General features: G+C 44.7%; 1 protein-coding gene across 1 annotated transcript; it reads right to left on the minus strand.

Moving 5' to 3' along the window:
• Positions 1-1,711: 1,711 nt before the first annotated feature.
• Positions 1,712-9,194, minus strand: LOC146182986 (uncharacterized). The gene is made up of 4 exons (XM_084608681.1): positions 9,106-9,194; positions 8,062-8,204; positions 1,973-2,178; positions 1,712-1,827 (listed from the first exon to the last, which is right to left on the minus strand). The coding sequence occupies exons 2-4, from the start codon at positions 8,132-8,134 to the stop codon at positions 1,732-1,734; spliced, it is 375 nt and encodes a 124-aa protein (XP_084464807.1). The 5' UTR covers positions 8,135-8,204; positions 9,106-9,194; the 3' UTR covers positions 1,712-1,731.
• Positions 9,195-15,703: the final 6,509 nt, after the last annotated feature.

Below are 15,703 nucleotides of genomic sequence, written 5' to 3' on the forward strand. Positions count from 1 at the left end.
AATTTTTGTTCAGAGGAAACTCGTTTATCCCCAGAATTAATTATATCGACAGCTTTAATCATTTGTCGCCAAGGGTTAGCTTTGGCATCATCAAGAATTGTAGGCTTTGTACAAAGGTTTGCTTTCTTTTAGGAATGTGCCATCTCATTATTTATTGCCTAGTCATGTTCATACAGTCTGCTGTTGATGCACCTCCCCATTTGTATAATGTGTATACGAGAGCAGCTCAGAAAGATACTGTGCACAGCCTTAGTGGTGTATTTTAACCTACCATTATTCTTTACACATATATATTGTTTCTTGTTCAAAATGGGACAGATTACCAGCAGTTTAGTAGCTGAAGAAACCACCTTGACATCATACCTGTTGCGCATCTCCATTATGGGGGAAATTTCATGGAGTAAGAATTTATTTCACGCACAGTCTTCAGACTAAAAGACCCGGATCTGGTTGGTTCTTTTACATTTTGGAGAAGACATGCTGCAACACTGCAGATGACGTTTCAGCATAACCTGCTTTCTCGAGCAGTTCAAGCTGGCCTTCAAAGTTGTTATTCAAGGAATCTGAATAAACAATTCATCTGTATTACGGCTTCCATTAAAAGCTGATAAAACATGACAGTTGCTAATTTTCTTTCCACAATGATGAACAAAGTATTTCCACAGTTTATGAATGACAATTTCAAACCCAGAATAATGTCTGCTGAAAGGAAGTTAATCCTGGTCTTTCCAGAAAATACATCTTCTGCAAGGCCAGTGTGTATACAGCAGAAGGTAAAACAAACCAACAAAGAGGGCCCAAACAATGCATCTGTAAGACACTGCATGAAAATAGTTCCTTATCTCTATTACATTCCCCACAAAATAAACATTGGCCACAGATGGTGTTTTTTTTCCACTTCTAATCAACTGTTTAGAATCCGTACACTCTTACACAAGAAGTAAGAGATATGTGATAAGAAAATCAGGAACTGTACATTGAATGCACCACTAATATTGTGTACAACCTTGCTCTTACCTGTGGTTGCATATACATTCGGCAAATGAGAAAGTGAATTTGACTGCCGACTGTATGAACGTGAAAGAATAGAAACAATGAAAGATGGTACCTTCTATACACAGGCTGCAATTCTGGCACATGGAAAAAAAATCTTTAACAGGAACAAATTGTGATCATATAACTGAATGGCGTGATAAATTCAGCACTGCTTCAGCTTTACTTCTAAACAAAGACCTAAGACAGCCACATTTGACCTTACTGATGTTGCTCCCCATTCTATCAGTTCAGTGACTGAGGGCACTGCCACCTGCTTTTTTAAGGTAGCTCATGAATTTTTAAATGATGCTGCAGCTGCTTAATTTGGGGTATCTTATCTCCATTACATTGCATCCAGGCTTCTTGCACCCAGCAACAGGCTGCCAATTTGAATCAAGTAGGCGTTCATCATTTGCCATATTTGTTAAGTAGGTGCTGCAGTAATGTAGCTGCTTCCTAAGAAAAAATATAACTGAAAGTTGTACTTAGCATATGCCACATGTGTTTGTTCAGTTGTCGTTGTCTTCTTTGCAGCAGTATCGACCTTCTAGAAAGAATAGATTAGCTGACAGCGAGCCATATTTTCAAATTTATGTAAGATTTTCGAGGAAAAGTTAAGCTAGGATGGCATTCTGTATGAATCGTAGTTGCAATAAAGGTCTTTAGATGGACTTACGGGATACAGGTGAGCTGTGTTTAGAGTTCACAGTTTCGGTTGGTTGGCTCATGACAGGTCAACCAAGAGACATATGGCATGTGAACCAAAGCAATGAATGCATCAGTCATGAAAATCTGTGGTAGCAACCAGAAAGGCCAAGGGAACAAGACATTAAAATCACAAATTGAATTACTAATCTGAACACAACTGGAGCAGGGTAGGTAACAAACCTATGGTAAAGAAGTCTATTGTATGGCCACATTCATTGTAGCTGCATACCTCATTAGTCACAGAAGCGCGCTGGATTATGTGGGTGGGGCAGGCTCCAAGCAGTGAATCTGGATGCAGGGAATGCACTCCACCTTCAGATGCTTTGTAGATGGCCACTTGGCCACTGGGAGCAGCAAAGCAGCCATATCCAGATAAGTGGCGGTGGGGTTGATGGTGCAAAGTAGCTGCAGCTTGGCAAGGCTTCACACCAGACCCTGCATCAAGAAGGACGACTTCAATATCTTGCCTCAAAGTAGAGTATGTTTATAAAGAGCTGGTATCTAGTGACATTTTGAACAATTAGTTACACATTCATCCTTAGAGCTCAGTACAAGATATTACAAACAGTTGATCACAGGTGGTCATGCCTATGCTAAAAATTAGCCATTCAAGGGAGTGATGTGATAGAATGTCGCACACACAGATGTTTTTCTTTTTTTTAATTTATAATTTTTACTTTTCTACAGCAATTCTTAGCATAACCAAACATTTGCTTTCTATTCCATAAAGTTTCATGACTTTGAAAGCATTTTTCTTTTTTTCAATTATTTCTTTCATCAATTACTAAATTTTATTCATTAGCACCTCAAGCATAGGCTTTTCATTTTTTGAATTTTGACACCTCTGAACCCCCTTTCCTTATTTTTTCGCTTAATTCAACAATTACAATGATTTGATTAACTTGTCATCAACTACAAAACAAATATTAATTTACTAGAACCACAAGTTGTCATATGGCTTTTTTACGCAGCCCCGATTATTTATGACCTACTACACCGACCACTACTGCCACGCTGACGGCTTTTCAATCAAACGAGAAGTTTAAGCAGTCACTTAAAACAGCATTTGCTGAAGTCTTCTCAAGGAAGCAATTTGCACTAGTGAAAAACTGCAATGGAACCTTCTTAATTCTTAGTTCTTTTCCCACACAAAAGTGGGAGAACAGAAAAGAATGAAATGGAAAGTTCCCTTTATCTGCGATCATTTTCGCTCTGCATAATTGAAAGCCAACTTCTCTGGTAAACTTTTGATCACAGGCTTTCGGCACCCACAGATTCTACAGCCACCTCGTCACGGTTACGGTGCTCGACTACTGTTCCCAAGGATGCAGGATCGAATCCCTGCCTTGGCGGCCACATTTTCGTGGAGACAAAAAGCAAAGCCCCCGTGTGCTGTGCAATGTCAGTGCATGTTAAAGAACACCAGGTAGTCGAAATTTCCGAAGTCCTCCACTACGGCATCTCTCATAGCCTGAGTCGCTTTGGGACGTTAAACCCCACAAACCAACCAACAAACAAAGAATGCTTTTCTCAAAAAGAAAGCAACACTAAGCCTAATGAAATGCTGTAAAAAATAGCTTCAAATTATTGTGAATTCCACAAGCCTTTTCACTTTAAACTGAAATTTGAATATAAAAGAAACCACTAAGTTTTGCTATAATCATGGCAAGTTTGATTTGGTATTACGATGGCATAGAGAAGAAAAACAGTATTTCCTTAACTGAAAAAGGGAGCAATACATAACAGTTATCTCACTTGTCCACTCATGAAAGGCCCCATATCGCAGCTTTAAACAGTTTAAGAGGACAATGTGACATGCATGTACAATAGATTCAACGTGTTTTGTTGAAACAAGACCACACAATGCACCCGCACCCATGCATGTATTTGATACTTCATTTGGGAAATGCAACGTCTATATGGTCAGGAGAAGTAGACATACTGCTCTAAACGTCACATAATGTGGAAATTCGGACCACCATTTGCCTGAATATAGACGTAAATATACAGGGTTAAAGCTATTTAAACAGCTTCAATCAATAGTATGTACTACCTAGCATGTTGATTCATGATACAGAAGAATACAGCACAGTAGTAGCAGGGACAAGAAAGACAGATGCAAACACAGGCGCTCACTAATACCGCTGTCACACGGGCAGTTTTACCGCTGTCACACGGGCAGTTTCAATGCTCATCGAGGCAAATGGAGATTGAGCTCAATGGGGTTCAGCTACTTCCACACGGCAGTTTTCAATGATGCTCGAACGCGATCAGTATTGACTCAAAAGGTTCAAGAATGACCACTGGCATGCCAAGGAACATTAAGAGGAGCCCTGCATTCACCGTAAGGTGAAAAACAAGAGAAAAACAAAACAAAAAGTCTTCTGGATTAAATTGTTGACAATGAACAGTCTGTCAACCAGTTTTATGGGAGTCAAAATGATCACTCTAGATAATCTGCGGTGTTCAGATGTAAACAAACTAACAATTTTCTTATATGGCAGCACCGCATGCCACGGCATTTTGCTCATGATTGCCTTTTACCATGCTTTGCGACAGCCAAGACTACGGAGAGCCCCATATGTGTTTTAACGATAGCAACTACGAACGCAATGAAGACAACCACCGAGCTCCGTCGGCATCCTGGCACAAAACGAATGCGGCAAATGCAAATAATTCGTCGTAGTTCCGGTGTTGCTCGCCTGCAGTGCCTGTGGGTTATGCTGTGATGTGAGGTATTCGAATAGCCTTTGAACAAACTGATTCAAAAAACCCCTTAGTGTGATATCCGCCTCGTTTTATACTGTTGCACTTCGTATTTTCACTAGATGTTGTTGCCCATGGCTCGATCTGTTGAATGACATGTCACTACTCAATGCCCATTGAAATTTGCCGTGTGGCAGTGGTGCATCTCGACGACCATCGACAATGTCAATTACCATTCACTCAATGGACATTGAGATTGCCCGTGTGACAGAGGTATAACATGGGTGTCGGCAGGAATTTTTTCTTAAAGGGGGGGGGGGGAGGAAAAACTAGAGAGGGAGGAAGGAAAAACTAACTCGACTGCATATTATAGCGGGCGGGGTGTCGGCCAAATTCTCCTTTTGCACCCTTCTTCTGATGCCCATGATGATCAACAGCCCCTTCCTGCCAATCTTACATAACATGTTCACAGGTGCTCAAAAACAACTCTACTCAACTGCACACACTTATCGAAGAAATTTGAAGAGGCCTGAGCTTTTGCTACTACTCATGTGGGGGTGTCAAATTACTTGTATAGAACAGCTGTTCTTCCAAGGGCAGGTGTGCAGTTCTTACACATGCTGCAAATTTGGCTGAGCATACCCAAGTCTACCTCTTTCAGATCCTTCTAGTCTCCTGTAACCTAGTGTTTAGACACCTTCCTCTGGCTGATATAGATATTTCCACATGACAGGGAAATGAAGTACTTGTTTTTTGTAAGCTGGCATGGGCAATGTTTGGCCCCACAGACGGGTTCTACAATGCTCTCAGAATTACCTTTTTTGCACCACTGGTTCAATTTCTTTGACACAGAGAAGACAACAACAGTTTATGCTTTCTTTCCAATCTTTTTTTAGTATGTGTGATATAGTATGTACATACATTATGAAAGCATCCTGAACAGGATTTGAGAGGGAGCCTCAGTTCGCAAGCTGAGCCAACAAAAGAGAAGTCCCTTTGTCAAAACGTTGGCTTGGCTTGCAAACTGAGGCTTCTCCTTCAACCCCTGTTCAATGCTTTTTAAACCGTGTAGCCATCTTCTTTCTCTCATTCTGCCCAGTCTGTAAACACAGTATCATAAACACCTTCCTTTGACAGCTGACTGCTTTGGGTTGCTTCCTAATAGCAGAGAGCTCTCTGCTACAGCAATTAAAAGATTCGCTGTATACCTGGCTTCTTTAAAACGGTGCAGTTAGCTCTGAAATGCATCTTCCTGTTGGCGCATGCATAATTTTTCAAGAGCGCTCATCAAACAAGAACATACTAGGTCTCTTTACTAGTTTCAAATGTGCCGAGGCATGCACAAGAACCAGCCTGTTGCCCCTTAGCTCCCAGGCTCAGCATACATGTTTAGGGCCAAAATGCAAGCACAATTCCAGACACCTAATGTGGCCATCAGCTGGGCGCTGAATTATTAACTTTAACGTTTGAAGGCAGACAGTGAACATGGTTACAACTTGGGACACTTATGTCTCAAAATATCCTCTGACATCAATCATTCAGAACTGCAAGGACGGCATCCATAAACTTAAATACCATGACTTACATCGCGCTCGATGTACTGATCCTGAAACTTGCAGTCTCAGAGAGACATATATATCGCTCAAGACTGGCGCAACACATGTACCAATACAAATTCCACTTCGTTGACAGATAATATGATCTTCACACTGTATGAGCAAAGATGGAGATCAAGGTTTTTGGAGTTGCTTTCAACATACTTGAACTCCACCTTTGAGAAGTGAGGTCTCGGAGAGCAGGATATATATAACTCAAGTAAACTCAGAGATCGAAACTCGGATGAGGTAAGCAAACACTGCAGCAAGTGCAAGAACTGCACACCTGCCTTTGAAAGAACAGCTGTTCTGCACAAATCCTATGACACCAACACAAGACTGAAGGCAGAAGCTCAGGTAGTTTCAAATTTTTTCAAGTTTGTAACCATCCGTCCATGCACTTGAGTGGAAAATGGTTGTTCTTAAATGCCCATGAACATACTTTTAAACATAGAGAGAAGGAATGGAGCAACAAGGTAATCATGTAACAGTTACATGACATGTCTGTTCTTTCTTTTCTTTATATTATCTTGGAACTGGTGGATCTATAAACTGGTTCAAGTCTATAAACAGCATTGTTAGCACTTTGTTTGCATCAGTCTTCCTTGCCCTTATTACTACTGTGCTGTATATTAATCTGTTTCAAGCAATAATTAAAAAAAAGAAAAATGTACTCAACATTTTATGTAATCAATAAAAACAAAGGTAGAGAAAGAGAAAGAAGATGTCTACGGCATGAAAGAGCACTGAGCAAAGGTTGTAGGGAGCCTGAGTTCGCAAGTCGAGCTAACATCTCGACAAGGGGACTTGTCTTTGGTGGGCAGCATGACCATCGTGCTGAGAAAAATCTGTCAATGCTTGTCCAAAACCATAGGAAGCACAAAGCCAATAACAAATCTGGCACAATCAAAATGTCAGAACCTACAGTTTAGGCAACCAGATACAAGATGAGCATAAAAAAAAATGTTCATACAGTGAACAATGTAAATCCAGATGCAGAGAAATTTATCTTTGTTTGTAATACCAACGGGATCGCAATCCTAGGTTGGATGGATCCGGCAGTAAAAAGACACAGTGAAAAACATGCATGCTTTTAAAGTGATCTGAGTACCCGTGTCCACAAAATTCTGCTATTATCTTGATCACCAACTATAAATTTAAGCTAGCACGGGTGCACATGAACACACATAAACACACATACAAGAATACGGGAACAACACGAGCTGAAATGCGTAGAATGAGACACAGAAGTGGGCAAATTGCTGCTTAACTTCAAGCATTTTAATCTAAAAAAAAACAAATCTGCCTCCCACTGAAGCTAAAGTCACAAAAAGCACTGCACACACACGGCAGCATTTTTTAAAATACAAAATGACCGGGTCTATACTCATGCTGCAGCCTTTCTGCACCACAACCTACAGTCTAGGCAACCAGACACAAGATAAGTATGAAAAAAAAAAGTTGATGCGATGAAAAACGTAAATCCAGACGCAGAGAAATTTACCTTTGTTTGTGATACCAACAGGATTGTAATCCTAGGTTGGATGGATCCAACAGTCAAAAGACACAGCCAACAACGTGCATGCTTTTAAAGTGATCTGAGTACTCCTGTCCACAAAATACTGCTGTTATTTTTATCACCAACTACAAATTTAAGCTAGCACGGGCGTAGTACATCAGCACACACAAAAAAAAAGACCCAATCTGACTCCTACTGAAGCTAAAGTCACAAAAAGCATTCCACACACTGTAGCATTTTTTTTTTTTAATACAGAACGACCGGATCTATAATCATGCTGTCGCCTTTCTGCACCACGCCTTCTCGCAACAAATTACCAGGACGTTAACCCACAGGTGCCGTGACCCCTCTACGGCAGCTGAAATGAAGCGCCTACAACACTATTAAAAGGCTGTAAATACATACTGCAGCAGTACGATACAATACGTCGTCTCTCTAACTTGTCTTACTTCGCGATGTCCACAAGTACTTTAAATTCATATTGTAAACATAGCTTACCTCTAAAGACAACTGCGTAGGCGTGCAGACAGCTGTTCGCCTTTATCCAGGTTAAGCAAAAGTACTGCTGCATATTTGGCAAGTCCAACTTGTAGTCACATTGAATAGATCTGTCCAGGCTTCCTCTTTCCGATCCTTTCAAACTGGACACAAAGCACCCATCTTTTAGACAGATCCCAGCACAATGAAGCACACACACTTCTCTGAGATGTTAGCAAGACTCGAAATTGCCCTTCACATGGAATATCAAATTTCGATAGCACTACACGAGTGAACGCCCTACTACAGTTGTGTTCGTACGCTGAACGCAGCACACTTCACGACGGTTGACAATTGAAGCAGCGCTTCGAACAAACATAGAAGTTCGCCGACGTCCGGCATGGCGAGCAATAACAAAGACGAGGCAATGACTAAAGTGACGGGACCCAGCGCTTTTACAACGACGTTGAAGAAATAAACAGAAAATGCATTTAGTTTCGGTTCCGGTTTCACTGGGATAAAATACGTGCAGACATTGGACGTCAGACTTCAGTCTCGCCGGCAACAGAACAAACGACATTCATGTGAAGTCAATCGACCCAGCATTTGCTTTTTTTTTTTTTCGCCATGGATTTCTTATCGCGCAAAGCTGCCTAATGTCGGCCTAAATCCGCCTGTACTAAAGCTTTAATATCACGCTAATGCGTTCTTTTATATCTGTTCAATTGACTTTGTTCTACGCTTTTTAAACCAGGCGCCCATACCGACTGTTTTTGCGAAGCAGCAACGAGTCCCGCGCATAGTCCAAACAAATGTTCGTTACCGATGCTGGCTTTGAGAAACGCATGAATACCCTGACAACTAAACGATGAACGGGTAAGAGAGACTGCGCAAAGATCGCTGTAGGTTATCTCATTGAATTAATTAGGTGACAGCGTTGGTTCAAATTACTTTTACGGTAAGAGGCTCTTGAGGGGTGAATGGAACAATGACTGTGGTCAAAGGAAGAAAGAATCACCGCGCACATCCAGCACCATAATGAACAAAGAACGACATCATGCTCACCTGTTGGCAAAAACGATGTCTTCTTTTTCTCAATCTGCGTTGTTCAATTAGATCAGCATCACAGTCACTGCGCGACCACAGCGACCACAGCTGCATAGCCCTAATTTTTCAAAACCCGGAACGGGAAGGAGCGCGCACTTCCTAAAAAGGAGGACATATAAACGCAGATACGGTTGCGTATAAGCCCTTAAGGGAGGTAGGCAGCGCCGCCACGACCCGTACGCATCGCATTTGTGAATTTGGGGGCTTATCAAAAGCATATCTACAATATTTTATGATGCAAACAATAGCACAACATAAGCCAGCACTTTGGTTGCAGCGTTTCGGTCTCAAGACAATTTTGTCGACATCATAGCAACCACCTTCACGGATTTATTATTGCCCTTCTGTCCTTTTTAGGTAGAACAGAGCAGCTGTATGCTCTTTTATCCAGCGTTCCTACGAATATTTTACGGATTTTTTTTACAGTGCATCTGCATATGCCCACGATAGCGGTCCACTTAACTTGCTCACCTGAGAAAGTCGCACTCCGGCCTAAATAGATCCCTCGCTCGGCTGGCGATGATCACCCAGGTGGTGCCCCAACTGGTTTACCTCACACCACGGTCAGAGAGCAAGGTAAAGCAGCAATGCTCTCCACACCGTAGTCTTTGCACGGGTAAGGGTAACGGCTGGCAGGGTCCCTTGGCGTCGTGTGCCAGCGGGCTCCCTGCGAGAAAGGGGCAATGGAACGTTCGATCCAAGCTATGGCAGCGCTGATCGAGCCCGTGCTTGCGCCTCGAGCTGCGCGCCCCGTATGGTGTCTTTTACTTCTTCTTATTGCGTCCAAGATAAGAGGCCCACATTCGTGAACAGCGCTGGCTGAGCAGAACAATTAATTGAGTTAATTTTCATTTTACTTCATACCTCTAATCTAAAAAGCAATAAAAGGGCTATGTTGTGATGTTTAGTGTAGTTCTACTAGTACACGTGCGTTGAGACTCGCAGGTGTAATGAATTCTAGAACCTTTAGGGGCGCACTCGCTACCTATGCCGAATCTGAATCATCTGTATACGCCTTTGCAGCAGCGGAAGCACACCGTAATTCTGCCGCGCACAGACTGCAAGGACCCAGCTCCAGCTTCATCCTTATATGGTGATAGGCCCCAGTCAACCTAAGGTGGCGACCATTAAACTGAGCACTATCCATTATGTCGTGTAGGCTAATCGACGCATGGGCGCTTAAGAAAGGGAAGCAGGGCTCATTTCCTACAAGTGATCAACTTCTATCAAATCCCAAGACCTACGGCGCCATAGGCAGATCTTCCTCTCATTCACACGCACGTTCCATCCCCCTCACACATCCGAAAAAAAAAAGAAACAGGCGGCGTTCCTTATCTTGTTACATATATATGTGCGTCTATTATTTCGATGTAACGGAAATACGATGGGCCTACATTCCCTTGGCGACAGAATCTGATGCACTGCTGGTGTAGAAGACTTGATTCAATGATATTCATTTTGAGAATGGTAAGATTAAATATGTTCCTCAAAACAAATGCCTAGTATATTTGTACGCGCTGCGAGAATATTTGCTGTGACAGTTCGAAGTTGAGATATATTTTCCTCGAGAGGACAATCATTGAGGTACAAGATAGTTACCTGCACTACCTTCAAGCAAGCAATGTGGAAGCGGGGCGTCATCTTGAAAATTTTTCCGATATCACTGCAGAATCTGAGCTGGAGAAATGCGCAAGCCTAATCGTTGCTGTACTGCCAGCGAAATGCGGCAGTGGGATTCCGCGAGAGACATATACTGCGGCTGTCCTTTCCTGTAAACCAATTATAGAACACCGGTCAACTTAGACGAATTCAGGACAACGGGCGTTGCACTGAGAAACGTGGAATACACTGAGACGCGTGACAGGAAGCTTTGAATCATAACTGGAAGTTGGCTGGAGGCCATCTTGCTTTTATGGCGTCTCTCATAACCTTAGTCGCTTTGGGTCTTTGGGACATTAAGCCAAGGGTGTGAAACTCCCTGTACCTCCCAGCGGCCACGAATTACAGACGCTAGCGCCAAACTCCCCATTATAGAATTATAACGGGAGGGGGCGCGTAAAAAATGGACTTGATGTGGGAGGCAGTATAGCGGACTGGTCCAAAAAAACGGTGCTGAAGGGGGTGTCGGTAGGTTGATTCAAGCAGCGCGGCTCGCGCGCTCGCGTGCGCACGCGCCCAGGAGAACGCTGTGCCCGTGGATTTTCTACCGCATCATCGTTCTGCCACGGCGCGACCACAAGCATAGCGCTCTCGAGGGCGCAGGCGCTCGCGAGCAAGCGTACCCGACCGCAGCAAGAAATAGCACAGAGAACAGCAGATATTGTTTCCCTTTTTTATTAAGTGCACGCGAAACAGAAAATGAAAAGATGCGACGAGGTATCCTTCACACACACACACACACACACGCACACTTTACATAGCCAACAGTTTACAGGTGTTCTGTGTTCTGCGCTAACATTGTAATCTTGCATGCTGCTTTATCACTACAAAAGAACCCAGTTTGCCGGCACTGCTTCTGTCAGCATGTGTACAGTTAATATGAAATAAACAAATGATGCACATTCTACGCATTACATACCATCAAACCAATGTAGAAACATGGAGCAAATACCTGCGTTCTAGTAATTACCTAGTGGTTTGTATTTGATGCAAGTAATCACATGTCACTGTGCTATACATAACCAAAATGCACGATTAAAACTTTCCACTACCCTTCCTGGAAGAACCGTCTTCTTCGAAACGCACATACGTCTCCCCACAGCACATGAAGGTAACAAGTTCAACAACACGAACCACAGCGGATATCACCGACTGTAATGACCAGCACAATCACAGACAAGATGGGTCCATGGAACTGGAGCTGTACGCTGCAGTTCCATGGACCCATCTGTTTCGTGAGTCTATCGTCTCACGAAGGGGCGAGGAGCCAGCAGGAATGAGATGCAAAGAGTAAAAGAACCACGACGAAAAATCGCGACTTTGGCCAATAAGCCAACACGCAGAGAATTCACCGCGCTAGACTACGCAGACGACCGACGCAGATGACCGACGCAGACGACGGTTCTAATTCAAAACGAGCGGAGTCGTAATGGTTACAGCGGTTCACGCGAGGACAAGCAAGCCACGCAGCGGAGTCGGCGGCGCCGTCAGTGCGAGGGGAAAATTTAGGCGCGAGGAACAAGTCCTCCTTCCCAGCTATTTCTTTCCTCCTTTCGCCCCCGCTCGGGAGAATTAAGGTCTCTTCGATTTGCCTGCACCAGCTGCACTAGTTCAAGTAGTGCAGCACCGCCGTCCTCGTTGTGCCAGTGCCGCGTGCGCAGTCTGCACTTCTCTCCTCGTTTTGTTAAGGTGCAGGGCTAGTTCTGCACGAGTTCTCGCTCACTCTGCAGTCGCTCCAGAAGAGGTGCAGAAAAAAGTCCAGCATGGCGTGCGCTCCGCTTGGCCAAGAGCAGACGACGCTGCGCATCGTCCTGCATAGCTTTTGTAAAGTCCGTCTCCTTCAGAACCCGGACGGTTCGCTGCTAACGGATCCGCAAATGGTTGCGTATACAAGGTAGTTGGGCTGCATGCTGGTGATTGGCATTTTGTTGATGGAGGAGCGGTATTATATGTAGTTGTGGCCACATACGTAGTGGTACGTGGCCGCGATACGGCACCTTCGCGCGCGTTGTCCTATGTAGTATTTTTTTAATCGAGTTGTGACCTCGGAAGACAGGTATATGCGAACAGAAATCAGTTGCGATCGATCGAGTTTCTGTCGTGCCAAGTGTGTGTGCCACAAGACAGCTTCGCAGCGACTATACGACATCAAACTTGTCGCCCACGGAGCACATAGAATGTCTGAGAGCGCAATGAGGTACAAACATATACGTGCGTCAGCTAGTGCTTTTGGACGGAAGTAAGTTCGTGGAAACCAATCAAGCGTCTTGTTAGGCAGTCCTAATTATTTAAACTAGTACTCGTGGCAACTGCTTACAACGTTAATTCTCTCGTACCCAGGCGCATGAATGGCACCTTCGCAGACTGTCCGATATATAACGATCGTGCGCAGTCGCACGTATTTGGTCAATTGGTGTCACTGTTAGTCGTCGTCACTTTCCGATCGAGCGCTGTAGGCCTACGGCAGCTGGCTTCGAAACTGGACGTGATCATGTTACAGCACGCGATGCATGATGCGCGCACGCGTCTGCTAGGTTGCCGAGTCCTACACTTGCGTACTCGTTTTGGCAGCTGCCGCCGCACGCCAGTGTCGGAACTGGCACTGCACGCTCACGTGACCACCTGGCACCGCTGCAGCACTTTTCAGATTTAGTGCAGCCAGTGCAAGCAGACGGGACGGAAGTGCCGCTGACTTTCCGCGGCCTGGTTAAACCGCCCAACTCTACTAAACCAAACATTTCCTTTACACTTTATCCGATGGTAGCATTCTTGTTTTTTTATATACCGACTGATTGCTCGTTTACAGCTGCGAAAAGGTCACGCCCACGCGAAGCTCGCCTACATAGCCATACAGTGCTCACGCAATAATAAACTCTCCGTACTCCTTACTCGGTCCGCTTCTCTTACTTATTTACATTAATGATCTACCTTCCCATAATTTATCGAACATTCCCCTATTCGCCGACGACTGCGTACAATTTAGGGAAATAAAATGCGAAAGCGACGTACTAAAATTGAAATCGATTCCATCTCAACCTGATGTAAATCTTGGCTAATGGACATCAATGCTAACAAGTGCAAATTCATGCGTGTGTGTAGAGTGACTACTAATTTGCCCTCCTATCAACTTAACGGCATGCTCCTAGATTCAGTATTCTGTGTTCACATTACTAGCAACCTTACCTGAACTGTTCATGTTACCCATGTTATAAAAACGCCAACGAAGCACTAGGATATATTCGTCGTAACTTTTGGAAAGCAGCGTCTCTTAAACTTCTACTTTACAGGACTTTCGTATCAAGTCAACTAGAGTATGCAGCATCTATATGACATCCTTACTAGCAGCACTATGATCCAACATATTGTTACATTAGGCGATGCATGCACTGGTATCTGCATAAGGACGGAAGAAGAAGAATCCCGTGAGTTTTGGTGAAGACGACGTTGGAGCAGTGTCGATGGTGCCCGGTTGACGCTGCTGTGGTTTTGTGTGCCGTGTATGGTGTCATCTTGGACTAATCTCTTGGCCTTACCTTACCCCGTATTATCTTGGTGGAGGTGACGAAAGATCCCGTGCGCTCAGAACAGAATATAAGAGCAAAATAGCGCAGAAAAAGCTGGATTTGCGCAGTTGCCGCCACGTACCTGGGCAAAAAACGACGTCAGCAACGACCACTAGGACCTCCGAGGCAGCCCCTACCATCGCCAGTAGTACTCACGAAGATCCGCCACCCTCCCATCTTTAATGGCGAAGACAAGCCGGACGTTGACGACTGGCTAGATGAGTACAAGCGCTGCAGCAGAAACAACCACTGGGACGCGACCATTATGCTGGCGAACATAATATTCTCTTTGGCGGGAACAGCTCGGACGTGGTTCCAAAATCACGAGCAAAGGCTAGTGACCTGGGAAATCTGTGAACAAAAGCTACAGGATTTGTTCGGAAAGCCAATTGGGCGGGCTCTCGCAGCAAAAACAGAACTTTCTGCTCGCACCCAATCCCCCACGAAATCCTTCCTTGCCTATATTCAAGACGTCATTTCATTGTGCCGCACAGGTGAACAGCTCCATGCCAGAAAGTGACAAGATAGCACATATCCTCAAGGGAATAGCGGATGATGCGTTCAACATCCTCTTCTGTACGGATTGCGCTATCGTCGACTCGGTACTTCAAGTCTGTTGAAAATTCTAGCAGGCTAAACAACGCCGTCTCGTACATCGCTTTGACCGCCTTCCAAACACGGCGGCTACATCATCTTGCGCTGACGTGCAGCCTTTGGAACAGCCTTCTCATCCAGTGAACATCACTCGGATCATCCGGAGAAAACTCAAGGCCTTGGTTCAAGCACCACCCACGTCTCCGCCGGCCGACACCATGGCCATGATACAGGCCGTTGTTCGCCAAGAACTCCCCAACGTCAGCATCTCCCCCAGCCCCGTGCCGCCACCGTAACCAACGCACCCTCTTCCTGTAGTGGCTGCTGCTACCACCAGCCAGGCTTCCCCACGTCGCTACCTTAGCCGCAATCCTGCAGAGTGGCGCACCTCAGACGACAGGCCAATTTGCTTCATTTGCTGTCGCGCCGGCCACACATCTGGTTATGGCCGTAGCTGTACGTTTTTCGCCCCTCGCTCTTATTACAACGCCGACCGTCGATACTACAATGGACCTCGACGCTTCTCTGCCCAACCAGAGGAGCCCCGCCCCGCCTATGATGGACCTAGACATTGTCTTCCTGAAACAGATCAGCCTCGCAACAAAAGCGTCTCCACTGCCCGTCGCTCCAGTCGATCTCCATCCCCACTGGCTCGTCAATCCCGTTCACCGATGCCTCGTCGCAACTCCTCCCCATCATACGCCGGCATCAACTCGGGAAACTAGCGAGTGCAGCGCCCG

Source organism: Amblyomma maculatum, chromosome 7 (assembly GCF_055883805.1).
Source record: "Amblyomma maculatum isolate TAMU_Amacu chromosome 7, ASM5588380v1, whole genome shotgun sequence".
NCBI classification, from domain to species: Eukaryota; Metazoa; Arthropoda; class Arachnida; order Ixodida; family Ixodidae; genus Amblyomma; species Amblyomma maculatum.

What these genes read in the sequence shown, in the direction of transcription:
- LOC146182986 (XM_084608681.1), bottom strand. Translation starts at nt 8,134, where the DNA reads ATGCAGCAGTACTTTTGCTTAACCTGGATAAAGGCGAACAGCTGTCTG. An exon ending in CTACGCAGTTGTCTTTAGAG is followed by an intron (nt 2,179 to 8,061) that starts GTAAGCTATGTT and finishes TTCTTGATGCAG; the next exon opens with GGTCTGGTGTGAAGCCTTGC. An exon ending in GCGCTTCTGTGACTAATGAG is followed by an intron (nt 1,828 to 1,972) that starts GTATGCAGCTAC and finishes TTGCTACCACAG; the next exon opens with ATTTTCATGACTGATGCATT.